The sequence below is a fragment of the Euleptes europaea genome, chromosome 21, assembly GCF_029931775.1.
Source record: "Euleptes europaea isolate rEulEur1 chromosome 21, rEulEur1.hap1, whole genome shotgun sequence".
Classification (NCBI taxonomy): domain Eukaryota; kingdom Metazoa; phylum Chordata; class Lepidosauria; order Squamata; family Sphaerodactylidae; genus Euleptes; species Euleptes europaea.
Genome location: NC_079332.1, coordinates 3873444 through 3899924, shown reverse-complemented (window position 1 = coordinate 3899924; position 26481 = coordinate 3873444). Strand labels below are relative to the sequence as shown.

Below are 26481 nucleotides of genomic sequence, written 5' to 3'. Positions count from 1 at the left end.
TGAATCAGTGACCTCCAAAATGATATCCCAGCGCCTCCAATGACCTACAAGCACCAAATCCGGTCTATCTCTTCCTCTTGTCACTGGCAACGTATTTCTAATTTCTGCATTTAGAGTAACTTTTAAAAACGGAGTTGATGCGTTTTTTCCTCCAGTTTCCTGAAACCGGACATGGAGTTGACTGACGAGAGATTTCCAGCCATGGGCACTGGAACACTTCTGCAGAAAAGTTTACACGCCTCCTTTTCTAGTCCGGCCCTGTTGGCTGAACCCCTCTCCCTGCTTTGCCGCCACGTGCTGCCCTGGAGTTTTCACAGGAAGGTGCTCGACCTTCCTTCCCTGAGTAGCGTGGTCAGGAAAGAAGCAGGAACAGTTTATTTTCAGTGTCCTGGACATTGGGGGGGGGTCACCTTTCGTCCTCCCTTCCCCTCCCCAGAGCCGACAGCTTATCATAGTCCCATCATAGAATCATAGAGTTGGAAGGGACCACCAGGGTCATCTAGTCCACCCTCCTGCACAATGCAGGAAATTCACAACTACCTCCCCCCCCCCACACACACGCCCAGAAGATGGCCAAGATGGCCCCCCTCCCAAGAACTGCCTAAGTTCATAGAATCAGCATTGCTGACAGATGGCCTACTAGCCTCTGCTTCAAAACCTCCAGGGAAGGAGAGCTCACCACCTCCCAAGGAAGCCTGTTCTACTGAGGAACTGCTCTCACAGTTAGGAAATAGTGTCGAGATGGAAACTCTTCTGATTTAATTCTGTTTTAACATCTTCTGGTTGCTGTTTGGATCCCGTACAAACATGTCCCTTTTTGGTTTCATCACCTGCTCCCCTCAGCATAGATTCCCCCTCCGTTTAAACCCTGTGCATCCTGTCATAATGTTGGCTTTCGGAAGAATGTTCCTTTTTCCAGTCACCACCAAATCCTGCCCCTTAATCTACTTTGTCTATTTCCCACCGACCCGCCCCCCCCCCTCTCAACGGCTTTTGTTCGGTCCACCTGTTCTGTGCCGTCTTTTATCTGCGGGTTCATCGGCCCGTCTGTTCATCCATCTCGCTGGGCAGCCTTTCGCCTTCCTCGAGCGGCCGATGGAGAAGGGGCAGCGGAAGCAGCCCTGTCTAGAGACGGTCGGGAGACATGCAGCTATAGCTAATAGCTTTGCAAGTTTTGCGTAGAATCATTGATTCTGTGATTCCTCAGTGGAACAGGCTTCCTCGGGAGGTGGTGAGCTCTCCTTCCCCTGGAGGTTGGATGGCCATCTGTCAGCAACGCTGATTCGATAACCTTAAGCAGATGATGAGAGGGAGGGCACCTTGGCCATCTTCTGGGCATGGAGTAGGGGTCACTGGGGGTGCGGGGGGGAGGTAGTTGTGAGTTTCCTGCATTGTGCAGGGGGTTGGACTAGATGACCCTGGTGGTCCCTTCCAACTCTATGATTCTATGACCTTAGGCAGATCATGAGAAGGGAGGGCACCTTGGCCACCTTCTGGGCATGTAGTGGGGGTCACTGGGGGGGGAGGTAGTTTTGAATTTCCGGCATTGCGCAGGGGGTTGGACTAGATGACCCTGGTGGTCCCTTCCAACTCTATGATTCTATTCTTCTAGGTTCTGCTTGTTGGGGGGGGCAATGAATATGGGAAAGGCGTGCCCCGTTGTTGCCCCCTCTTGCAGTTTATGTGCCTCCCCCCACCCAGCTCTTCCGTTCCTTGTTTTTTTTTCTCAGACATTTTCCCAGCCCACACAGCTGGCCTGGCCATCGCTGGTTCTTCAGTTTCACAGTCAATCCCCTCGCAGCAGCTGGTCCATCGCTGGCAGCCCAGGCTCCCTAATCTCGCCCTGTCCGCCTGCCAAGCGCTACCTCCTTCCCCTCGCCGATGAAAGACCCCCGGTTACTGACAGCGTGGCTGTGCCTTCTCTCTTTTGTTTGCAGTCGAGTGGAGCTGCTCCCCCGCCTTCTCCCCGCCACTGGGCGAGCTGGTGACCGACAAGTTGAAAGACCTCCGTGTCACCATCCGGGGCCTCATCTCGGTGAGTGAGCGGCTCCCCCCCCCTCCACACCCCTCCCGTGGACTTGTCCTGAGTTGCCAAAATGTGACGCCAGGCTGCCATGACCCATTGTGCCCGTGTCACGTCAGGTCACAGCCAGACATTCAAAGGCGATTTCCAGTTTGCTTTCACATGAACCCATGAAGCTGCCTTCTACTGAACCAGACCCTTGGTCCATCGAAGTCAGTGTTGTCTACTCAGACCGGCAGCGGCTCTCCAGGGTCTCAGGCAGGGATCTTTCACACCACCTACCTGCCCGGTCCCTTTAACTGGAGATGCTGGGGATTGAACCTGGGACCCTTCTGCATGCCAAGCAGATGCTGTACCACTGAGCCACGGCCCCTCTCCATGGCTCTCCAGGGTCTCAGGCAGAGGTCTTTCACATCACCTACTTGCCTGGTCCCTTTAACTGGAGATGCCGGGGATTGAACCTGGGACCCTTCTGCATGCCAAGCAGAGGCTCTTCCACTGAGCCACGGCTCCTCCCCAAGCAAATACACATGAAGCTGCCTTGTACTGAACCAGACCCTTGGTCCCTCAAAGTCAGTATTGTCTACTCAGACCAGCAGCGGCTCTCCAGGGTCTCAGGCAGGGATCTTTCACATCACCTATTTGCCTAGTCCCTTTAAATGGAGATGCCAGGGATTGAACCTGGGACCTTCTGCATGCCAAGCAGATGCTCTACCACTGAGCCACAGCTCCTCCCCAAGCAAATACACACGAACACATGAAGCTGCCTTCTACTGAATCAGACCCTCGATCCATCCAAGTCAGTATTGCCTGCTCAGACCGGCAGCGGCTCTCCAGGGTCTCAGGCGGAGGTCTTCCACATCCGTGTGGCTACCGTGTATGATAGGAACTCCTTTGGATGGTAAAGAGGAGGTATCTTGAGGCCGAAATCTCCGTGCCATGAAGAAAGTGGAGAAGGGTTCACTAAGCCATGTGTCCTATGGGTTTTGTTCTCTGCACCATCTCCCCCCCCCATCGGGCGCTCTTTCTCACCCCCACCCTCAGCCTATAAATCAGAAGCCGGTTCTCCCCCACTGCCGCCACCTGCAAAGATCAAACCCTCTCCACCAGCTCCATGGCTAATTGGGGATGAGAACCAGGGGGCTCCGCTGCAGCCCGCAAGTGTATGGAAGTCACGGGCTGCCGGGGTGGGGGTGGGGGACGCCCCCTACCTCTGCCGTTTTATTTCCCTGGGAACGGCAGGACCCACGCTGCCGGTCAGCTGTCCCTCCCCCATTATGCGGAGGATGGCTCCCGAGAGCACAAACGGCAGCAAAACCCATTTTGACACAAGCGGACCTTAGGTTGGCTTCATTTCCACAGCTCTCCCATCTCTTTGCGAGCAGAGAAAAGCAACCCTTTGCCTGCCAGGTTGTCCTCTACCCCCTGATGACTGTTTCTCCCTTGCCCTTTCTCCACACAGGGTACTGCTTACTATGTCCGAGTTTCTGCCTACAACATGAAGGGCTGGGGACCTCCTCAGACGTCGACACCACCCTGTGCTATTCCCTCAAGTAAGTGTGCATACTGAGAGGCGTTATATGTGTCTCAGTGTTCGTACTGGGATGCGACTTGACAGGCCTCAAGGTCAGGGGTGCCTTCTTGAGCTCTGTGGCATCTGGATCCGTGGCATCTGGATCCGGCAGAATTGCAATCGCATACATGAAAAATGAATCATAGAGTTGGAAGTGACCACCAGGGTCATCTAGTCCAACCCCCTGCACAATGCAGGAAATCCACAACTACCTCCTCCCCACACACACACACAGTGACCCCCTACTCCATGCCCAGAAGATGGCCAAGATGCCCTCCCTCTCATCATCTGCCTAAGGTCATAGAATCAGCATGGCTGACAGATGGCCGTCTAACCTCTTTTTAAAAGCCTCCAGGGAAGGAGGGCTCACCACCTCCCGAGGAAGCCTGTTCCACTGAGGAACCGCTTTAACTGTTAGAAAGTTCTTCCTAATGTCTAAACTTTTGTGACTTTCTTTTGTGAGAATGGCCTGGTCAAGAGAGAGCTGTCTTCAGGGATATCTGAATAGTTAGAAGCTTGGGTATTTAGCTTGAGTATCATGGTGAGAAAATTCACTTTTAGCACGTTCTGGGGTGAAAATTCTCCCCCAATGTACTTTTTATTTGGGGGGGGGGAATACATTAAAAAGTAGCTCTACGGCTGCGTCCATTTAGGACATTGTCACCTGCACATTAGTCCCTTTAACTGGAGATGCCAGGGACTGAACCTGGGACTTTCTGCATGCCAAGCAGATGCTCTACCACTGAGCCACAGCCCCTCCCATCCAAATACTAGCCAGGGCTGACCCTGCTTAGCTTCTTTGATCTGATGAGATCAGGCTAGCCTGGGGCTGTGCAGGTCAGACTACACCGAATCTTGGAGCTGCGTAGCATCGAATGCAAACTGTTAACGTTTAGGCCCACATTAGAACATGCATGGTGGCTCGCTTGCACGTATTAAAGAAAATATTTCTCCCCCAAATTAAATTTTTAAAAATTACCAACTTTTGTCACGTAAAAGTGTGCAGGGCCTCCCTGGGTGTTTTAAAAAGCACCTAAAAATAGCACCGGGCCTCGGCCAAAGTTAACAGAGCTGATCTTTCCATGGAAAACAGCAGCACGGGGGAGCGTACAAACCAATTAATGTAAAGTTAATGTAAAAGAGCTGCTCTCCCACATACACGCCCGCGCGCCGGTGCTGTTCAGTAGCTCTGCCACCCCATAACTAAGGCGCCTGGGGAAGAGGTTCTGTTTATTTGTCAAGGTGAGTATGATTCTCACTAGGTGTCCCAAACAACTTCTTCCCAGTCAAGGGATGAGAAGGAGAAGAAGAGTTGGTTTTTATAGGCCAACTTTCTCTACCACTTAAGGGAGACTCAAACTAGCTTACAATCACCTCCCTTCCCCTCCCCACAACAGGCAACCTGGGAGGTAGGTGGGGCTGAGAGAGTGTGACTAGCCTAAGGTCACCCAGCTGGCTTTGTGCGTAGGAGTGGGGGAACCAACCCAGTTCACCAGATTAGTGTCCGCTGCTCATGTGGAGGAGTGGGGAATCGAACCCGGTTCTCCAGATCAGAGTCCACCGCTCCAAACCACCACTCTTAACCACTACACCATGAGGCTGTGGAAAGACTGAAGAGAGCGCCAACAGACTGGACCTTGTGTGTTGGTTGTGATTTGTCATCCCCTGCTGTTGGCAGCTGCTCAGTTCCATTATCCTGGAGGACGGTCACCACCAGCAGTGATCTGGAGAACCGGGTTTGATTCCCCGCTCCTCCGCATGAGCAGCGGAGGCTAATCTGGTGGACTGGATTGATCCCCCACTCCTCCACACGAAGCCAGCTGGGTGACCTTGGGCTAGTCACAGCTCTCTCAGCCCCACCTACCTCACAGGGCGTCTGTGGTGGGGAGGGGAAGGTGATTGTTAGCTGGTTTGATTCTCCCTTAAGCGGTGGAGAAAGTTGGCATTTAAAAACCAACTCTCCTTCTCCTCCTCCTTCTCCTTCTTCTCCTTCTCCTTCTTCTTCTCCTCCTCCTCCTCCTCCTTCTTCTCCTTGTCCTTCTCCTTCTCCTCCTCCTCCTCCTTCTTCTCCTTCTTCTCCTTCTTCCTCTTCTTCCTCCTCCTCCTCCTCCTCCTACCAGCTTGGAAGACCTGTAGCTTTATTACCAATCAGTTGCTTGGGTTTGAGGAAGGGCTTGGCCTGAGAAATGTGGAACGGCTTGATCACTCGCCAGAGATTTGGCCGGGCTATGAACCGACGAGGATGACCCCCTCCCCGCGATGGTGCCGTGATGGATTGAAAGGGGGTCTCCTGATGGCGTTGTGCCACCGCGTCTCTTATTTCCTTTGCTCATCGCCTTCCCGTTTCAGACTGGAGGGAGTACGACGGGCGGGCGCCGCGGCGGAGGGGACAGGCCGAAGCGTTGGACCACCTGCTAACCCAGGTGAAGACCGCCCACCAGCACTGTGTGTGCCACGGTGAGTCGCGGCGGCGGCTGCCAAGGCAGGCGGGGGCACCAGACGCCGTCAGGTCCGTCACGGCGCTGCCGAGGGAGAAAATCGAATCCGCGGGAAGGAGAAACGCGAAGTGTTTGGGCGCTGCAGTTTTCTCGGCGTGGGCTAGGATGGGTGGCGTTGGCTGACTGGTTCCAAGAGCGACAGAATGGGAAGCGGCTCTGAAATCGGCCCCATGTCCGGCAGCCGTAAAACCCGCACATTTCTTCTCCCGGGCCGTTTATGCACGGTCAATTTCGATGCTCGCTCCAAGCTCTTTTTTTTTAAACGCGACTTTCACTGTTAGTTAAAACTTTATTACGGTCCACGACCTGCACAAAAACAGGTACAGGGACTGAACAAAAGGAATAAAATCAGTATACAACCGAACTCATGTAGCAACTCCCAACCAACATGGTATATACCAAACGCAAACCGCAGGATAAAAATAACCGATAAACCGACAAACCAAATTACAGTTTGAAATTCTTCTTGACAAATGCTAAAAATTTAAATCCTACCCAGAAACTTTAAAACTCTGCCACTCTTTATGTCAAAAGGCCCTTTTTTACTTTTTCTAAAATTGCAAACTTGGATACAAAATCGAGCAACCAGCCGAGTTGGTTGACAATTCTTGGCTAATTTTATTAGCTCTCCCAGGGAACCCTTCCAGCAGTGGCCCAATAGTTTCGCTGTGGAAAAGGCGACTTTAAAAATGCCTATCCCCGGTCCCGACGCAAAAGGAGAAATTCCACCCCCCACACACTCACCTGCTCCTCCGTTCCTGTTTGCATAGCCGTTGGCACGTGCATCGCTAACGCTCCGCTGTTATTTTGCACGGTTCCTTCAGGGGGATTCTTCGCGGCGGGGCCGGAGCAAACACCAAAGTTTGCATTGAAGGGGCTCTTAAGTAATGCGAAGCAGGTATGCGCCGGCTTCGCAGTCACTTCCGGGAAAATTCCCATGTGTGGCATTCCCTTCCCATCTATGGTATTATTTTTAGTGGATTGGCCTTTTAATGAGCTACTCACTAAAATGTCCTGGAGATTTCTGGGTCTTTTGTATGAAAAGAGGGGAAAAGAGCTGCATCTAGGGATGTTAGATATTACATGCCAGTGTTTTTGTATAATGCTCTTTAGTTTGTTATAGATGCTGTTGTAGGTCAGAGTAATGTCCATTCTCTCATTATTATTATTCTTGGCTTTGGGCCTTAGAAGGGAGGATCTGGGAGTATGTGATGCTTTGTGAAAAGCTTGTTTTAGGATCTTAGATGAGTAACCCCTCTCCCTAAATTGGCTGATAATAATGTTGGCTTGTCTAATAAAATCTGAGCGTTGGCTACCAATGCCGTTGACTTCAATGCCATAGAGTCCAGTGGCCCAAGCGGCCATTTTTCTCCAGGGGAACCGATCTCTATCGGCTGGAGATCCGTTGAAATAGCAGGAGATCTCCTGCGACTGTCCGGAGGTTATATCGAAATAGACACTTCTGTGTCCAAACAAGTTCAACCCAACGACGCACAGAATATTGACTCATATAAACATATTCCCAAAATGGGAATCAAAATATAGAATGCAAAGGAGGTTGGCAACCCTATTTGGGAGGGAGGATTTACACATGATAAGGGCGCGAGTCCAGCCCCAGCTTTTTTACTTCTGTTTGAATCTCCTTGGGGGTGGGGGGGAAATGGTCAGGTTGCCACCTCTTTTGGGATGTTCTCCGTCTACTAAATTAGAATAAGAGTGCCGCCCCTCACAGGGTTATTAAGATTAACGTAATTACAGAAACGTAAAGCACAATTAAAGCAATCTATTTAATTGTGCTTTATCATTCTTATCTTTAGAAACAAACACATCGCCGTAATGGGTTCAAAACCCGTCGCTGCTTGTTTGCCGTCTGCTAGACGTGGTGCCTTGGTAACCCTTATCTTTGGAGGGGGGGGCCGAGTTGACATCGCGGTCCTAAGCGGAGTTACACCCTTCTAATTCAGGCGAACGGGCGCGACTCTGCTTAGTTGTTGCCCTGTTCGTTGCCAAATCGACAGGGTCAAATGGGAAACCAGCTCCAGGAGTTTGTGAATGACCAGCTGCAGGAGTTGCGAAGGTAGCACGGCTGAAACAGTGGCCACTTACTCATGGGAGGTTTTGCCTTGCAATTGCTGCTTTCTAGAGGCACATTTTCCCCATCTGGATTCTCAGAACTCTTATTTTTGAATTTTGAATTTTGAGGATCCGGATGGGGGAAATGGGCATCTACGGAGCAGCAACTCCAAGGCAAAACCTCCCGTGCGTAAATGGCCAGTACTGAAAGCAAACCAGGCCATAGGGAGAGAAATCGCAGGCTCTCTCGGGAAAGAACGTACGGAGAAACTAGAGGCTTGAGAGGAAAGAGGAGCTGAAGTGCCGGAAATTGAAGCGAAGCAACGTCAAGAAGGAAGGGGAGGGAATGCATACAAAACCCAGGAATTGCAGGGTCTCCATGTAGTAGGCAGAGAGACAATGGGCGAAAACGCACGGTCGCTTTAGCCTCCTTTGTTCCCTGTTTCAGCCAGGATTCAGCCAGGATCGAACGCATGCATTTCCGCCGGACGTGCATTCGATCCTGGCTGAATCCTGGCTAAAACAGGGAATGAAGGAGGCTAAAGCGACCATGCGTTTTCGCCCTATGATTCTAGCATACAAATAATTTGAGGGCTAAAAAATGGATATAAATCACCCAAAAGTGTCATGCTCAAAATGCCATCCTTTGAAGAGCACATGTTCAGCAAAAATGCATGCGTTCGATCCTGGCTGAATCCTGGCTAAAACAGGGAATAAAGGAGGCTAAAGCGACCGTGCGTTTTCTTCAGGCTTCTCCAATATCCATCTGGGTTATGAAGTCCTGCACATTTTGTGGAAGGGTGGTTTAATGAATGGGGTGGGGTGGAGGGGGTGGTGGAAGCGGTATGCCCCACAGCTTCTGAGAGCTGTCTTTGCTTCTCAGAGCCCTGCAAGAATCAGCCACAGAGCAGGAAGCATTCGGTCTCCAAGAGCCTGAAGTATCTCTTCCATCCTGGGAGCAAATTCTTAAAGACACTGAAAAGGTAAGAGGGCTGAGGGGTAAGCAGGCAGCGAAAAACATTGGCCCACACATTGAAAGTACAATCAAATCTGTTGGCCTTAATTTTGATCCCCTACTCATGCTTTCTGACATAGAAGCTTTCCAGATGATGAAACGCACACTTCTAGACATAGGCCTTCAAGATCTATATTGGGCTGCTAATAAAAGTTGCCACTAAACTTACGGATACCTTTGGACGTCTACCAGCCTTCCCCATATTTTATCTCACATGTACGATCCATCCTATCTCAGAGCCATCTCCCTAGCTAGGTTTAATGTTATGCCACCCGCGTTACTCAATTGAAGATTTAGCAAATCCCCCCCCCCCCATTAGACCGACGTTGTCCCTGTGCCAGTAATGGGGTTGAAACACTTGTCCGTGTTTTATTTTATTGTAGTTTCTACACAGAAATCCGTAATGAACTACTAATCCCTTTGCAGACAAATAGGCTGAATACTTTCGATTCCCGTAATTTCTTTCTGTTGAACAATCGTTCGCCCCATGTTCTGGAGAAGGTAGCACACTTTTTAAAGATTGCTATGTGTGTGTGTGTCAAGTGCCGTCAAGTCGCAGCCGACTTATGGCGACCCCTTTTTGGGGTTTTCATGGCAAGAGACTAACAGCGGTGGTTTGCCAGCGCCTTCCTCTGCACAGCAACCCTGGACTTCCTTGGTGGTCTCCCATCCAAATACTAACCAGGGCTGACCCTGCTTAGCTTCTGAGATCTGGCGAGATCAGGCTAGGCTGGGCCATCCAGGTCAGGGCAAAGATTGCTATAGAACGCCACAGATCAGTTAAGTAGATGGATGTATTAACTCACAACTTAAAGTGTCTTTTAACCATATTGTAGGGTTATATCTCAAATATTTATATTTTTACGTGCTGCCATATATATAGTGATTTTATGCCAATAAAGGACGATTGCAAACTTGCATTGGCGCACATGCAATTTGTGCGCACGTACCCTACGGACTTGTTGAGTGTCCCAGGTAGCAGGGGGGAGGTGAACCCTTTCCTACCTTTCCACTCAAGAGTTTCTCAGACACTGCTACGGAAGATAAGCTCCTCTACGTTTCCTTGGACTTCCCACCAGGTCCCAGGTGGACAGGACCCTTCCCAAGCTGTGTTTTCTTCCCTTTCCTCCCAGGGGTCTCTACCTGGCATCCATATTCTACAAGGATGACAACGTTCTGGTGACGCATGAGGACCAGATCCCCGTGGTGGAGATAGACGACTCCTACTCTTGCCTGCTCATGCAGGACTACCTGTGGTTCACCAAGGTGACCCCTTAAGTAGCGGGGGCTTCAAAAGCAGAAGTAGACTTCTGCTGGGACCAAGGTGCATGCTGTCATCATCCTAGACTGTTTAGCTTGGAAAGAAGGCGGCTGAGGGGAGACATGAGAGAGGTCTATAAAATGATGTTATGGTTTGGAGAGAGTGGACAGGGAGAAGCTTTTCTCCCTCTCATAATACTAGAACGCGGGGTCATCTGTTGAAGCTGGAAGGCGAGAGATTCAAAACTGATAAAAGGAAGTATTTCTTCACACAACGCCTAGTTAAATGGTGGAACTCCCTGCCCCAGGATGTGGCGATGGCTGCCAACTTGGAAGGCTTTAAGAGGGGAGTGGGCATGTTCATGGAGGAAAGGGGTATCCATGGCTACTAGTTAAAATGGATACTAGTCATGCTGCATACCTATTCTCTCTAGTATCAGAGGAGCATGCCCTATTATCTTAGGTGCTGTGGAACACAGGCAGGCAGTGCTGCTGCTGTCGTCTTGTTTGGGGGCTACATAGAGGCACCTGGTTGGCCATTGTGTGAACAGACTTCTGGACTTGATGGGCCCGGGTCTGATCCAGCAGGGCATTTCTTATGTTCTTATGTAGACAACCAGATGCCTCCCAGGAAACCCGCAAGCAACACACCGACACACAGTTTTGTTTATTTCCCCCCCCACACCACCACCACAGCAGGCTTAGTCAAAAGCACACCGCCTCTGAGTCCGGTGGTTGCATTAACTATGGCCAGTCTATCTTCCATGAATCTGTCTCGTTCTCCGTCAAAGCCATTGGCCATCACTATATCCTGTGAACTGGTGAATTCTGTTAGTGTGAAGAAGTACTTCCTGTTGTCTGTCCTGAATCTATTACCAACTGATATCACTGGGCGATTCTGAATCCTAATATTATGGGAGAGGAAAAAAAACCCAGCTCTCTGGTTAAAAGAGGTGGTTTGGAGCAGTGGACTCTGATCCGGAGAACCGGGTTTGATTCCCCCACTCCTCCACATGAGAGGCGGAGGCTGGTCTGGTGAACCAAGTTGGTTTCCCCCACTCCTCCATACGAAGCCAGCTGGGTGGCCTTGGGCTATTCACAGCTCTCTCAGCCCCACCTCCCTCACAGGGTGTCTGTTGTGGGGGAGGGGGAGGGGAAGGCGATCGTAATCCGGTTTGATTCTCCCTTAAGTGGCAGAGGAAGTCGGCATCGAAAAACCAACTTCTTCTTCTTCTGAACTAGTAGTCACGGGAGTCCTAGAGTGACCTAACTGGCCCAACTGCTGTGTTTGGCGCAGGTCTCTTGCATGTGGGACGAAATCCTCTGGCTGCGCCAGTGCGTCACCGTTTCCCAATCGTCCTGCTCCTGTATCCTGCAAACACGCTTCAAGATGCTGCTGGCCATCTCACAGATGCAGGTAAGGGAGGAAAAAAAGGCCTTTTGTGGGAATGTCCCTAGAGTTGCCTTTGTGGTGCAATAGGGGACCTTCTCCAGTTACTGGCTGTATAGATGGAGATGTGTCATCGTCTTGGGAGCCCCGGCCTCTTCCAGGGACCTGCGCAGCCCACCTAGGACAGGGGACGATCTCAAGTTGCTGCCGGTCACGAGCCGAAGTCACTTGTGCGTCTGGTTTTTTTAAAATTTAGATTTATTAATACGGCAAGGCCATTAAAATATTCATCTCAATTACAAAACAGAATTAAAAGATGTGTGTGTGTGTGTGTGTGTGTGTGAAGTGCCATCAAGTTGCTTCCTACTCAATGCGACTCTATGAATCAAAGTCCTCCAACATGTCCTGTCTTTGACAAACTTGTTCAGCTCTTGCAAATTGAGGGCCGTGGCTTCCTTTAGGGAGTCCATCCATCTCTTGTTGGGTCTTCCTCTTTTCCTGCTGCCCTCCACTTTTCCTAGCCTTATTGTCTTTTCCAGTGACTCTTGTCTTCTCATAAGGTGACCAAAATACGACAGCCTCAGTTTAGTTATTTTAGCTTCTAGGGTCAGTTGAGGCTTGATTTAATCTAGAACCCACTGATTTGTTTTTTTGGCCATCCAGGGTATCCGTAACCCTCTCCTCCAACACCACATTTCAAAAGAATCTACTTTCTTCCTATCAGCTTTCTTCAATGTCCAGCTTTCACTCCCATACATAGTAAGAATTAAAAGAGACAGTATCTAAAACTATGGGATATATAATTCCTAAATAAAACGAACAAGTTACTATTCGCTAAAAACCTCAAATTAATAAGAACTTTTTTCCATTTTAGGCTAGATTGCCAAGCCCCCTGCTTTGTCCGGCGGATCTTGTGTACTGCAGCCCAGAATTTGGCTACTTGCTTCATCGTCTGGGCTGACCCTTCCCATAGGAGATCCCCCAGCCTCCCTTCCTCAGAGCTGTCCTTTGTTAGATTAAGGAGAGGGGAAATTAGCTTCAGTCTTGCTTCCTCGTAGAAAGAGCCTCTGAAGAAAAGGACTTCCCCGGACACCTGGTTCATCTGGGCAGGAGCGTCTCCATCGGTGCCCTGAATCTGTGGACATAGCCGATGGAGGTCGTAGAGATAATTGGATATAGGACCTCACCCGGAGGGACAGCTAGTTGCTCTCCGTCCACTGAGTCGATTGGGCTGCCATGGGATTGGAAATGTAAGAGGAGGTATTCATAAAAGAAAGCAGCAGGACGGTTACAGCTGGAATTGGTAGTGATTGATAGCTAAAATATGAGAGGATGAAATTTCCCAGATGTGGACTTGGCTAGATGTTCGTTCCTTTGTTGCTTCCCCCCCCCTCAGCCTAGAGAAGAAGAAGAAGCCAGCATGGTGTAGTGGTTAAAAGCGGTGGTTTGGAGCGGTGGACTCTGCTCTGGAGAACCGGGTTCGATTCCCCCACTCCTCCACATGAGCGGCAGAGACTAATCTGGTGAACTGGATTTGTTTCCCTGCTCCTACACACAAAGCCAGCTGGGTGACCTTGGGCTAGCCACAGCTCTCTCAGCCCCACCTACCTCACAGGGTGTCTGTTGCGGAGAGGGGAAGGGAACGGTGATTGTAAGCCGGTTGAGTCTCCCTTAAGTGGTAGAGAAAGTTGGCATATAAAAACCAACTCTTCTTCTTCTATCTAGCTTTTAGTATATTTTTTAAAATTTTATTTATTTTCATACTTCTAGCCCATCCTCCCCAAGCCAAGGCCAGGCACAGGGCGGGTTACAACATTAAAATCTTACAATATAACTTTCAAACATATAAAACCATTCTATTAATTATAAAACGATGGCCGCCATATATATAAAGTGCCCACTGTCACAGACGATGCCAACCATAAATTAATAATTAAAACCAGGTTGGGTACCCCCCCACCAATAAGTTGATTGTAGACTCGGGGGGGGGGGAGTAGGGAGGCCAGCACTGATCTCACTTGATCTCAGAACAGAATCGTTTTCTGTGTAATCTTTGACGTTCGATTGCCTACGCTCCCCTCCCGCCCGCCCCTGAATACCTGACTTTTCCAGTAGCGGGGCTGGCAAACGTTACTTTGATTAGCCGGCACGATTAATTAAAACGTCAAGTTTGCAAACGTATGAAGCAGAACCAGCTACTCAGGGAAGTCAGTCGCCTTCAGAAACAGCCTCCTTTTATGCTCGGAAAGTATCCGCGATTGAGCCAAAGAGCTACGGGTCCCGGAGGGGAGGGGAAAGCATGCCCACGAGGGACGGCGCTTCCCTTGTCAAAGGATGCTTGGCACGGCTGGGTGTTGTGAATCCTGGTAGCCCCCTTTCAAATGCCTGCGCTGGTGGGATCTCTCTCCTGTTGCGCGTCCACCTTCCCACGCGGTTGAGCTGTCCGCGAGCCCAAACGTGCGCTTGTGTTAACATGCCGCGCAAAACGGCACTTTCGAACGGCCGCCGTGCGCCTGACGGCCACGGTAATCAGCCACCACGTTGAAGAAAAATGGTTGCATTCATTCAGGATCCAATTGAAGACTGCCTCAAGCAGGTCTCTGGAGGGGAGGGAATTGGGGATATACATTTTTCTAAACAAATAGTTATTAGAAGATCTGTAGCCATTTTGGGGGTGGCCCTTTAAGAAGAAGAAGAGTTGGTTTTTATATGCCGACTTTCTCTAGCATTAAGGAGTCTCAAAGTGGTTGACAATCGCCTTCCCCTCCCCACAACAGACACCCTGTGAGGTGGGTGGGGCTGAGAGAGCTCTAAGAGAGCTGTGACTGGCCCAAGGTCACCCAACTGGCTTCATGTGGAGGAATGCGGAAACAAATCCAGTTCGCCCAGATTAGCTTCCTCCGCTCGTGTGGAGGAGCGGGGAACCATACCCGGTTCTCCGGATCAGACTCCACCTCTCTAAACCACCACTCTTAACCACTACCCCACGCTGGCTCTTTTACAAGGAAAGAGCTGTGCCTTGTAGATACGCTTTCTCCTCTAAGTGACCCTCAGAGCAAAGAAGCGCTCCTGCCTAGATGCCTGCATGCCCCACACCTCTTTAGCGGCTCTACCTGAGAAGACTGAGAGGGGATATGATAACCATCTTCAAGGACTTGAAGGGCTGTCATATAGAGGAGGGTGCCGAGTTGTTTTCTGTTGTCCCAGAAGGTCGGACCAGAACCAACGGGTTGAAATTAAATCAAAAGATTTTCCGTCTAGACATTAGGAATGATTTTCTAACAAGTTAGAGCGGTTCCTCAGTGGAACCAGGCTTCCTCGGGAGGTGGTGAGCGCTCCTTCCCTGGAGGTTTTTAAGAAGAGGCAAGATGGCCATCTGTCAGCAATGCTGATTCTATGACCTTAGGCCATCTTCTGGGCATGGATTAGGAGTCACTGCATGTGTGTGTGTGTGGGAGGTAGTTGTGAGTTTCCTGCATTGTGCAGGGGGTTGGACTAGATGACCCTGGTGGTCCCTTCCAACTCTATGATTCTATTATTCTTGGGCTGCCATCTCTAACCGGACTGCCATTGTCCTAAACGTGTCTCTTTTTCCCCCCTCCGATATCTGCGAAGGGCCTGCTGGGCATCCAGGACCTGGGGCAGGTCTTTTTCGAGCCCATCAAGGACAAGCAGGGCAACATTCTGGTGGTGACCTTGAAGGAGGTGAAGTCCAACCAGACCTTCGAGAGCGTCCGCTGGATCCCCCTTTCCAAGCTGCAGACGAGCCGCAAGTCCGTCTCCTCTCCGGAAGAGCCCACCGCTCTGGACATGCTGCTGGTGACCATGCAGGTGACGGGTCCTCGTTGGGGAGGGGGCCGTGGCTCCGTGGCAGATCATCTGCTTGGCATGCAGAAGGTCCCAGGTTCAATCCCTGGCATCTCCACTTAAAGGGACTAGGCAAGTAGGTGATGTGAAAGGCCTCTGGAGAGCTGCTGCCAGTCTGAGTAGACCATACTGACTTTGATGGATCAAGGGTCTGATTCAGTATAGGGCAGCATCATGTGTTCTGGGGAGGGGCTGTGGCTCAGTGGTAGAGCATCTGTTTGGCATGCAGAAGGTCCCAAGGTTCAATCCCTGGCATCTCCAGTTAAAGGGACTAGGCAAGTAGGTGATGGGAAAGACCCCTGCCTGAGACCCTGGAGAGCCGCTGCCGGTCTGAGTAGACAACACTGACTTTGATGGACCAAGGGTCTGATTCAGTAGAAGGCAGCTTCATGTGTTCATGTGAGGTCAATGAAAGGGCGCCGGTGAAATGTGGAAAGATCCCAGGTTCAAAGTCTAGTTCAAAGGGATCTCGGTCAGAGAAAGGCTTGTGAGGTCAATGTTCCTGCTCATTTCAAGGCACACTCACATCCTTATGTTCACTGGCATGAGTAGGGAAGAATCGCAGAATCACAGAGCTGGAAGGGGCCAGACAAGGCCATCTAGTCCAACCCCCGGCTTACTGAAGGATCAGCCTAAAGCATCCCTGACAAGTGTTTGTCCAGCTTCTTACAGCCAGGCCCTGGTGGTGAGCCCCTTAGAATCATAAAGTTGGGGAAGGGACCTCCAGGGTCATCTAGTCCAACCCTTCTGCACAATGCAGGAAATTCACAACTACCTTTCCCCCCCCCCACACCCCAAGTGACCCCCACTCCATGCCCAGAAGATGACCAAGATGCGTTCCCTCTCATCATCTGCTTAAGGTCATAGAATCAGCATTGCTGACAGCATGGCCATCTAGCTTTCGTGGCTTCACATTTGTGGCGGAGCAATATGTGCCCGGCCTTGATAGGGTTCTTTGGCTGTCATAAGAAAGGCCCTGCTGGATCAGACCCAGGCCCATCAAGTCCAGCCATCTGTTCACACAGTGGCCAACCAGGTGCCTCTAGGAAGCCACCAACAAGACGACTGCAGCAGCACCATCCTGCATTGTACTGGGCTCCACAGTACCCGATATAACGGGCATGCTTTTTTTCTCACTGCAAGCTGCATTTGCTCTTTTCTGGGGCTTCGCTCCCCTTTCTCCTTGCGCCGCCGCCGTGTTCCCAGCCAGCGAGCCCGTCTTAGCGAAGACTCCCTTTCCCCGAGTGCCCCGGCCCTTTCCTTCTCTGGCTGTGACCCCTCCGGTTGCTTTCTCTCTCCTTTCACTTCCTTGCGCTCGGACCGAGTGTCTCCGGCAACAAAAGCCACTCGAGCACCTGTACAAGGGGGCTATTGAAGCCGCTCATTCAGAGCCTTTGGCAGGATTAGCGAGAGGCCAGACCACTCAAGGGCCAGTTCAAGGCTGTCTCTGTTCCTGGAGATTGCGGCACCGGTCTGGATATCTGACAACAACGGGCTCCTTTGTCAGGTTTCCGGTGCCTCCCGCCCCATGCCAGTCTGTTTCCGGGGGGTTTTGGCCCTGGTTTCAACCTGGAAGCTGGAGATAAAATAGCTACACGGGGGCTTTTTCGATTCGAGCCACACAGCCTCGCTGTTGTGTTCCGAATTTGAGGGGTGGTGGTGGTGGAGGTTTTTGCAGCAGGGTTTACAGAAAGAGGGGCTGTGGCTCAGTGGAAGAGCATCTGCTTGGCATGCAGAAGGTCCCGGGTTCAATCCCCGGCATCTCCAGTTAAAGGGGCTAGGCAAGTAAGTGGGCGTGAAAGACCTCAACCTGAGACCCTGGAGAGCTGCTGCCGGTCTGAGTAGACAATACTGACTTAGAATCATAGAATCATAGAGTGGGAAGGGACCCACCAGGGTCATCTAGTCCAACCCCCTGCACAATGCAGGAAATTCCAAACTACCTCCCCCACACACACCCAGTGACCCCCTAGTCCATCCCCAGGAGATGGCCAAGGTGCCCTCCTTCTCATCATCTGCCTATGGTCATAGAATCAGCATTGCTGACAGATGGCCATCTAGCCTCTTCTTAAAAACCTCCAGGGAAGGAGAGCTCACCACCTCCCGAAGAAGCCTGTTCCGCTGAGGAACAGCTCCAACTGTCAGAAAGTTCTTCCTAACGTCTAGACGGAAACTCTTTTGATTTAATTTCAACCTGTTGGTTCTGGTCCGACCTTCTGGGGCAACAGAAAACCACTCGGCACCCTCCTCCATATGACAGCCCTTCATGTACTTTAAGATAGTTCTCATATCCCCTCTCAGTCTTCTCCTCTTCAGGCTAAACAGTTCAGACTTTGATGGACCGAGGGTCTGATTCAGTACAAGGCAGCTTCATGTGTTCAAAGACGTCTCCTTTCTGTCCTCAGGAGAAGCTGGCTTACCACCAGAAGAGCAGCCAAGCTCTCCCCCCTGGCCTCTACTTGGGTTATCTGAAGCTCTGCAGTGCCGTGGACCAGATCCGCGTGCTGGTGCCCGAACGCTTACCTAACATCCTGTGCCACGTGAAGATACGGAGCAACCCAAACATCTCCAGGTAGGGCTTTGGGGCCTTGTAGGCCATCAGGATGATGAAGAAGAAGAGTTGGTTTTTATATGCCGACTTTCTCTACCACTTAAGGGAGACTCCAACCCGCTTACAATCACCTTCCCTTCCCCTCCCCTCAACAGACACCCTGTGAGGTAGGTGGGGCTGAGAGAGCTCTAAGAGAGCTGTGAATTGCCCAAGGTAACTTCTTTAACCTCAGTGCCCCACTGCTTGCTGTGGAATTGCCAGGAGCTCAGGATGACTGTGCTTAAAGCCGGCTATAGCAAAGAGAGCAAAGTCAAAGAGAGCCGGCCGTATGCACGCACCGGGGTCAGTCTGGTTTTTCATGTTCTTGCTCTTCTACGGTTTCATCCCTTCTTGTCTCCTCTTCCAGGGAGGAGTGGGAGTGGCTGCAGAACCTGGCCGAGATGGAGGAGCCCCTTCCCCCGGAACAGGATCTCGAGACCACCTCCCAGAACCTCTTGCTCCAGGAGCTCCGAGGGGCGGTCAGAGAGCTGATGCAGCTGCTGAACATCCCCTTGCATGAGGTAGGTTGGGGGTGGGGCTGCACAGGCAGGGTGGAAGAGTCCATACATGGAAGAGTCCACTGTATGATCCATTGTCAGCCTAGGTCTTGGCAACTCAGCCAACGAGAAAGGGCTGAAGGACATGATGCTTTCGGGACCCTGTCTTCTAGGGCCAGCAGCCTTTGTTTTCGGTGTATTATTTTTAATAAATAATTTCGGTGTATTGTTTTTAATAAACTTCATTTTGTGTGTGGGTGTTAACTGCCGTCAAGTCGCTTCCGACTCATGGCGACCCTATGAATCAACGTCCTCCAAAGTGTCCTATCCTTAACAGCCTTGCTCAGGTCTTGCAAACTGAGGGCCGTGGCTTCCTTTATTGAGTCCGTCCATCTCTTGTTGGGTCTTCCTCTTTTCCTGCTGCCCTCAACTTTTCCTAGCATGACTGTCTTTTCCAGTGACTCTTTGTCTTCTCATAATGTGACCAAAATACAGGAGCCTCAGTTTAGTCATTTTAGCTTCTAGGGTCAGTTCAGGCTTGATTTGATCTAAAACCCACTGGTTTGTTTTTTTGGCCGTCCACGGGATCCGTAACCCTCTCCTCCAACACCACATTTCAAAGGAATCTACTTTCTTCCTATCAGCTTTCTTCAATGTCCAGCTTTCACACCCATACATAGTAATAGGGAATACAATGGCATGAATTAACTTGATCTTGGTGGCCAGTGACACATCCTTACACTTCAGAATCTTTTCTAGCTCCTTCATGGCTGCCCTTCCCAGTCTCAATCTCCTTCTGATTTCTTGGCTGCAGTCTCCCTTTTGGTTGATATATTACACACATAAAAATTACATACATGCATAAAATTGGGGAAAGAAATAGAAACAAAATATATCAATCAAAATTGCATACCATTACAAAGAAAAGCAATAATAATAATAATAAAAGATAACGAACTCAGTGACGCATATTAAAGCCAGCAAAAAACATTCGTCAAGGGCAAGCAGCCTTTGTGTTCAGTGATTCTGTGCTAGAGCCCAGGAGTAAGGTTTCTATGCAACTCACGAAGAGGTCCAAAAAAGGTCTCCGGAGCAGTTGGGTTGTCTAGAAGGAAGCCGTATCTAAAAGGTTGCAGAAAGAGTGCCGTCCCCTTGTAAATGTTAGCTTTTGGGGTGGAAATTCAGTGGAATTTGGTTGCCTGGAAGAGTCTATTATATGATCCGTTGTCAGCCTAGGTCTTGGCAACTCATCCAAAGAGAAATGCCTGAAGTACATGATGCTTTTCGGACCCTTGTCTTATCGCTTTTCCTTCCTACCGTATAGTAAGCGCAAATTTTGCAACACAAACTGATCAGGTAGTTGCCTGACTCTGTTCTGTGCGGACAGGCAAGAGTCTACCTCTCCGTGTTAAACTGCACTGCTGGGATGAAGATGTAGGGTTGCCTAGAAGGCCCCCACCCCGCATCAACACATTCAATGTTTTGTTGTGTTTGACTCCTCTTAGGCCAAGGATTTCCGTCTGTACAGTCAGGAAGTGCTGGACTTTGGAGGGCAGGTCTCCTTTCTCTTGCTGCTGCCTCCCTCGGACGACGTGTGCACCGCTCCTGGTCAGAACAACCCTTACACCCCTCGGTCCGGCTTTTTCACACTCCCCCTTCAGATCTTTGAGCTAGGTAAGCGTGGCCGCCGTGGGTGCCAGGTGAGGTGTGTAAACCGCTTTCTGCGTCCTCCACTTCTGATTCCTCTACAAGGAATACTCCCCCCCCCCCGCCGAATCATCCTTGGGCCTCCTGAGTTTCTTGAAAGGGCCAGAAAGGGTGAAGGGTCTGGCCTGCTCGAGTTTGCATAGGGCGCAATGTATTTTACCTCCTGGTGACTCTGCCCAGGATGAAAGAGGGAGAAGGAGAGCTACTGTTTTCCAAGAACAAAATCAGGAGGGAAAATATGTTTATAATCGTAGAATCTTAGCTTTGGAAGGGGCCATAGAGGCCATCTAGTCCAACCCCCTGCTTAATGCAGGATCAGCCTAGAGCATCCCTGACAAGTGCCTGTCCAGCCTCCCCCCTACACCCCCAGTGACCCCCTACTCCATGCCCAGAAGATGGCCAAGATGCTCTCCCTCTCATAATGTCAAGCTGAGAGTGGCAACATGGTGTTGCCACCGTTTATCAGCCCCTTCTGGATACCTTTCCTTTCCTTTATCCCTTAGAAGCGCCTCGATCCATTGATCTTGAGCAGCATATATCTAACGTTTGAGGGATATAAGGACTGAGACAAATCTTGCCACTGACAATGTAGCCTTGGGATCCCTGTCGCTTAGTAAAAAAAAGGCATTATGTCAGACACAGAGGCATTAGATTTGTATGTCCTTCTGGATAGGCAGAAGAACCTCCACAAACTGATGATCTCTAACTTACCACCTGATATTTGCCTTCAATAAGAAGGTTTTGTACTCACTATTGAGACAACTTTGTTAAATAACTTTTGTACATATGTATACATGGAATTTTGTGGGCTTTGATGTACATTTTGTCTTGTATTGTTTTGAACTATATGCGGTAGCTTATTAAGAATTTTGCACTTTGCTTAAATTGGTTTCGCTCCTGTACTGATTTCCGAATCCCTTGATACTTGTACAGCGGTGTCTATTTTGTACTCCCTGGCAGTTGGCAACCCTAGGCTCAGGGTGTGCCGTGGGGCGGGGCGGCTTTAGTAAGCTTCTTTCCTTTCCACATATCGCTTCTGTCGACGATGAAATTTTCCTTCTGCGGTGCCACTAAGCCCTTCTCCCCACTCTTTCTTTTCCAGTGCATTTTTTCACTTACGACCGCGAGTTCATTACTCAGTACTGCCAGGTGTCTGCCCTACTGGAGCTGGAGTCCCTTCTCTCCCAGCAGAGCCTCAGGGAGGCTTTCTCCGACTCAGAGCTGACCACCGCCAAGCAGAGGCATCAGCAGGTTCAGGACTATATACAGGTATGTGGTGGCGGGAGGGCTGTGGTTTAGTGCCAGGGTGTCTGCTTCGCATGCATTACGCGCCCGGTTCGATCCCCCACATCTCCAATTAAAACGAGCAGGTGGTGAATGGCCCCTCCACCTGAGACCTTGTAGACTCACTGATCAGAACAGACAAGAAGAAGGAGGAGAAGAAGAGGAGGAGGAGGAGGAGTTGGTTTTTATAGGTCGACTTTCTCTGCCACTCCAGATCAGATTAGCCTCCGCTCCAAACCACCTCTTTTAACCACTACACCACACTGGCTCTCTTGGCCAAGTAACCTGAATTGCAGCATCTTTCGAAACAAAGAAAGCAAATATGTTTGCACCCTTGTTGGTGTACCGCCCTTCTAGAAGAAGAAGAAGAGTTGGTTTTTACATGCCGACTTTCTCTACCACTTAAGGAAGAATCAACCCGGCTTACCATCACCTTCCCTTCCCCAGAACAGACACCCTGTGAGGTAGGTGGGGCTGAGCGAATGTGACTTGCCCGAGGTCACCCAGCTGGCTTCACGTGTAGGAGTGGGGGAAGCAAATCCAGTTCACCAGATGAGCCTCCGCCGCTCACGTGGAGAAGTGGGGGATCGAACCCGGTTCTCCGGTTCAGAGTCCACCGCTCCAAACCACCGCTCTTAACCACTACACCACGCTGGCTCTTGATAGAGCAATGGCGAGACTCATTCTAAGGCAGCTTGCTTTGTTTGTGGGAAGTTTGCATGATGGTGTGCCAGAGTAGGTCTCGATTTGCTCATACCGGTGGTTCTCTGACCGTGGGTCGTGACTCTCATTAATTGGGTCTCGAAGCTACAAGCGGCATTGGGAGAGGAGGCTTTTTTAATATCTCTGTTTCTTTCTCTCCCCCACCCCAAGGTAAATAAAACACAATGATTCTGTTTCTTTGTGCCGGACAGCAAATGGAGGAGATATGGCGGGAGATGCGCTGGATGATGGACGCCCTGCAGCATGCCCGGTACAAGCAGCCGTCGGGGGGCATCCCGCTCGTGTGGTTCCTCGAGGAGTCTGCCATGGCGCTGAAGGAGAAAACTCAGTCGACCTCTTCTCACTTGGACTTCCTTCCCTCGCCGACCCCATCTCCCGAGACCAGCCGCAAGCTCAACTCGGGTGAGGGATGCTAGCGGCCCCGGGGCCTCAACACCAACTCTCTGGATCGTAGAATCATAGAGTTGGAAGGGACCACCAGGGTCATCTAGTCCAACCCCCTGCACAATGCAGGAAATTCACAACTACCTCCCCCACACAACCCCCAGTGACCCCTACTCCATGCCCATAAGATGGCCAAGGTGCCCTCCCTCTCATGAACTGCCTAAGGTCATAGAATCAGCATTGCTGACAGATGGCCATCTAACCTCTTCTTAAAAACCTCCAGGGAAGGAGCGCTCACCACCTCCCGAGGAAGCTTGTTCCACTGACTGTTAGAAAATCCTTCCTAATGTCTAGATTTAATTGATTTAATTTCAACCCTTTGGTTCTGGTCCGACCTTCCAGGGCAACAGAAAACAAATCGGCACCCTCCTCTCTATGACAGCCCTTCAAGTACTTGAAGATGGTTCTCATATCCCCTCTCAGTCTTCTCTCCAGGCTAAGCATACTCAGCTCCTTCAACCATTCCTCACAGGACTTGGTCTCCAGACCCCCTCGCCATCTTTGTTGCCCTCCTCTGGACCCGTTCCAGCTCGTCTACATCCTTCTTAAATTGCGGTGCCCAAAACTGAACGCAGTGCTCCAGATGAGGTCTAACCAGAGCAGAGTAAAGCGATACCATCACTTCACATGATCTGGACACTATACGTCTGTTGAACGATATACTTCCCTGCTCTGAGGCAGGCCTCCCTTCTCCCTCGTGCAAGCCCAGCAGCTCTCTGGACTCCATAGTCATCCATTCGAATGGCCACGCTGCTCTGCCAAGAGCAGGATTGCATTTGTGCCTCGGCACACTCGGCACAGAGCGCGGCACACTCTGGGGACCCTCTGTTATGTCCCCCCGCCCAACTCCTCTCGTCTTCCTTATTGCTTTGCATGCTCTGTTTCTCACCCCCTCATCTCCTGATCTCTGCTACTCTTTTTACTGACTGGGAAATAAAAAAAAGTCCCCTCGTGGCCGATTCTGAATCCTCGTTGCAATAATTCAATATCACTGTAGTTGTTTTGAAGCAGTCTAACCGAGCATCCTCTTCCCTTGAATGTTATCAACGTCGGGAGGTTTTTTTTTTTTCCCCTCCCCGTGAAGGGAATATCCCATATTTTCTCAGCCATTTCACGTAAAGCTGTAGGTGCCGTCGCAGTATTTATTATCTAGATTAAGTTGTCTTTGCCGCTACCAACATTTTAATAAGAAAACTTATATCATTAACCTTAATGAGGCCTCCCAGATATCCTGACAGCGCAAGTGGAGAATCTGTTGGGATTTAATACACTGTAATCTTTAAAATTATCTCAGATACCTCTTGGCAGATGCTGTTAGGAATATTGCGCAGACCGTAAATATTTTCTTCGTACCCTTTCTTCTCCAGAAATGATATTTGCATTGTCTGGTGCAGCAGATTTATGTAGGATAAAAAACCACACCGGAGGCACATAGAGTTGAAGGAAGGGCATTGGAGAGAAATGGGCACAGTAGATTTTGCCAAGAGGAATGGTATCCTGTGGAAAGCTTTAATGCGCATCGGTGCTTGGGGTTTCTATCTCTCGGTCATTTTGAGTCCCTGTTTCTTGAATGTGGGCCAGTGAGCCGGTCAGTATTACAGAGTGAAGTAGGCTTACTTGGTTCATCCTGCAGTTTCCCCTTGCTGCTGTTACAGTTATTGTCCAGTTTCAAGTCTTTTCTCTGTGCCAATGCGTGAGCATTTGTGGATCCTCAAAACCGTGAGACTTACCTCATTATATCCTTTTTAGCATCATAGAGTTGGAAGGGACCATCAGGGTCATCTAGTCCAACCCCCCTGCACAATGCAGGAAATTCACAACGACCTCCCCCCTCAAACCCCCAGTGACCCCCTACTCCATCCCCAGGAGATGGCCAAGGTGCCCTCCCTCTCATCATCTGCCTAAGGTCATAGAATCAGCATTGCTGACAGATGGCCATCTAACCTTAAAAACCTCCAGGGAAGGAGAGCTCAGCACCTCCCGAGGAAGCCTGTTCCACTGAGGAACTGCTCTGTTAGAAAATTCTTCCTAATGTCTAGACGGATCATAGAATCATAGAGTTGGAAGAGACCACCAGGGTCATCTAGTCCAACCCCCTGCACAATACAGTACATTTACAACTACCTCCCCCCAGTGACCCCCACTACATGCCCAGAAGATGACCAAGTTGCGCTCCCTCTCAAGATGCGGAAACTCTTTTGATTTAATTTCAACCCATTGTTTCTGGTCCGACCTTCGGTATGTACGACCTTCTTTTTGCCCCCTGGAAGATGGTCCTAGGGCCATTTTTTTTTTAGCAGGAATATCATCAGTTATTATGGTAGATGAGGATAAAAATCAAATTTCTGCTGTCTGACATCGATGCTCATGTAACGCGCAGGGTTTCTTTGTTTGCCCTAGCAGCAAAGAAAATAAGATCCAAGGTTTCTGAAGGAGTTATTAATTAAGTTTAAAACAGTGAGTGAGTACATTGTGGTATCTGTTATACTACTTCAATCGCCGATTTGTTTTATTTATATTGCTGTATTACCATGTTTTAGCCAACCGTATGTATGTACGTACTACTTTGTTGTATTACTGTGTTTTAGTTATTTGTGACAGCCAACGGCCATATACAATAAATTTTCTTGGTACTCTTGGTCCTGTGCTAAGACCATCCCTAGGTACCAGAGTAACTTCTTATCATCTTCTTCCTGCAGATTCACATGGGATATCGGATGAGGAGGGCTCGTCGGAGGTGTTTTTGGCCACGGACAGCGACTACGACTCCAGCAGGGCTCAAAGCCCCAGGGAGCTGGACCTTGTGTACTCCTCTTCGGGGCCCGAATTCTGCCACAGAAGAAACCCCCGCCCTTTGAGGGACAGCGCCCCCGACGTCCTACAGAGCCACGAGCTGAAAACGGCCCCGATCCTGGCAGAGGAGCCGCGGCCTCCCCCCGAGCTCTACGACAGTGACTTCGTGCTTCCCAGCCGGCAAATCGAGCTGCTGCGCATCACGGAGAAGCGGCAGGCGTACTGCGTCCGCACCAGCAGCCTGGATTTCCCCAAGCCCCTTTGCCACGGGGCCAGGAAGTCCTGCCCTGGTTCGGTCGACAGCTCCCCGACGGAAAGCAGGACTGCGGGCCGATGCAGCCCGGTCAGATTCGGGACAGGCTCGGCCTTCAGCCCCAAGCACGGCTGGCCCTCGGAGAGCTTTGAGCCTGTCTTTCGGGCACGCTCGGTGGAGTGGACTCGTACCTTCCAAGAGGTACCTGAGCCGGGGCACGTAGTGAACCGGGGCAAGCTGCCAGGCGCCGCTGCATTATGCGTGTGCCCACAGTACGAAACGGGACTCTCCAAAGAGACAAACATTAAGGTATTGCTGAAATCCTGGTCCTGTGTAATCTGACATTGCTCTGTCCTGGGAAGGGTGAAGGCAGGGGTTGCAGGAAGAAAACGGCTGCCTTTCCCCAGATCTGAGTATGTGACACCACCACCTCCTTCCACAGAGTTTCTCCAAACTGGGTTTTGGGGTAATTAGACAAAACGATCGAGCAG

General features: G+C 50.4%; 1 protein-coding gene across 1 annotated transcript in view; it reads left to right on the top strand.

The window, feature by feature from the left end:
* LOC130492784 (ankyrin repeat and fibronectin type-III domain-containing protein 1-like) overlaps positions 1 to 26227 on the top strand; it is a gene marked incomplete at its 3' end in the record, with an annotated part of 200689 nt that extends 174462 nt beyond the window's left edge. The window contains exons 8-20 of the mRNA XM_056866570.1: positions 1938 to 2035; positions 3486 to 3576; positions 5946 to 6053; positions 9051 to 9150; positions 10316 to 10448; positions 11740 to 11859; positions 15448 to 15663; positions 18105 to 18271; positions 18657 to 18810; positions 20292 to 20460; positions 21596 to 21762; positions 22692 to 22902; positions 25644 to 26227. Coding sequence (XP_056722548.1) covers positions 1938 to 2035; positions 3486 to 3576; positions 5946 to 6053; positions 9051 to 9150; positions 10316 to 10448; positions 11740 to 11859; positions 15448 to 15663; positions 18105 to 18271; positions 18657 to 18810; positions 20292 to 20460; positions 21596 to 21762; positions 22692 to 22902; positions 25644 to 26227 — 2318 coding nt within the window. The remainder of the gene's footprint in view (positions 1 to 1937; positions 2036 to 3485; positions 3577 to 5945; positions 6054 to 9050; positions 9151 to 10315; positions 10449 to 11739; positions 11860 to 15447; positions 15664 to 18104; positions 18272 to 18656; positions 18811 to 20291; positions 20461 to 21595; positions 21763 to 22691; positions 22903 to 25643) is intronic.
* Positions 26228 to 26481: the final 254 nt, after the last annotated feature.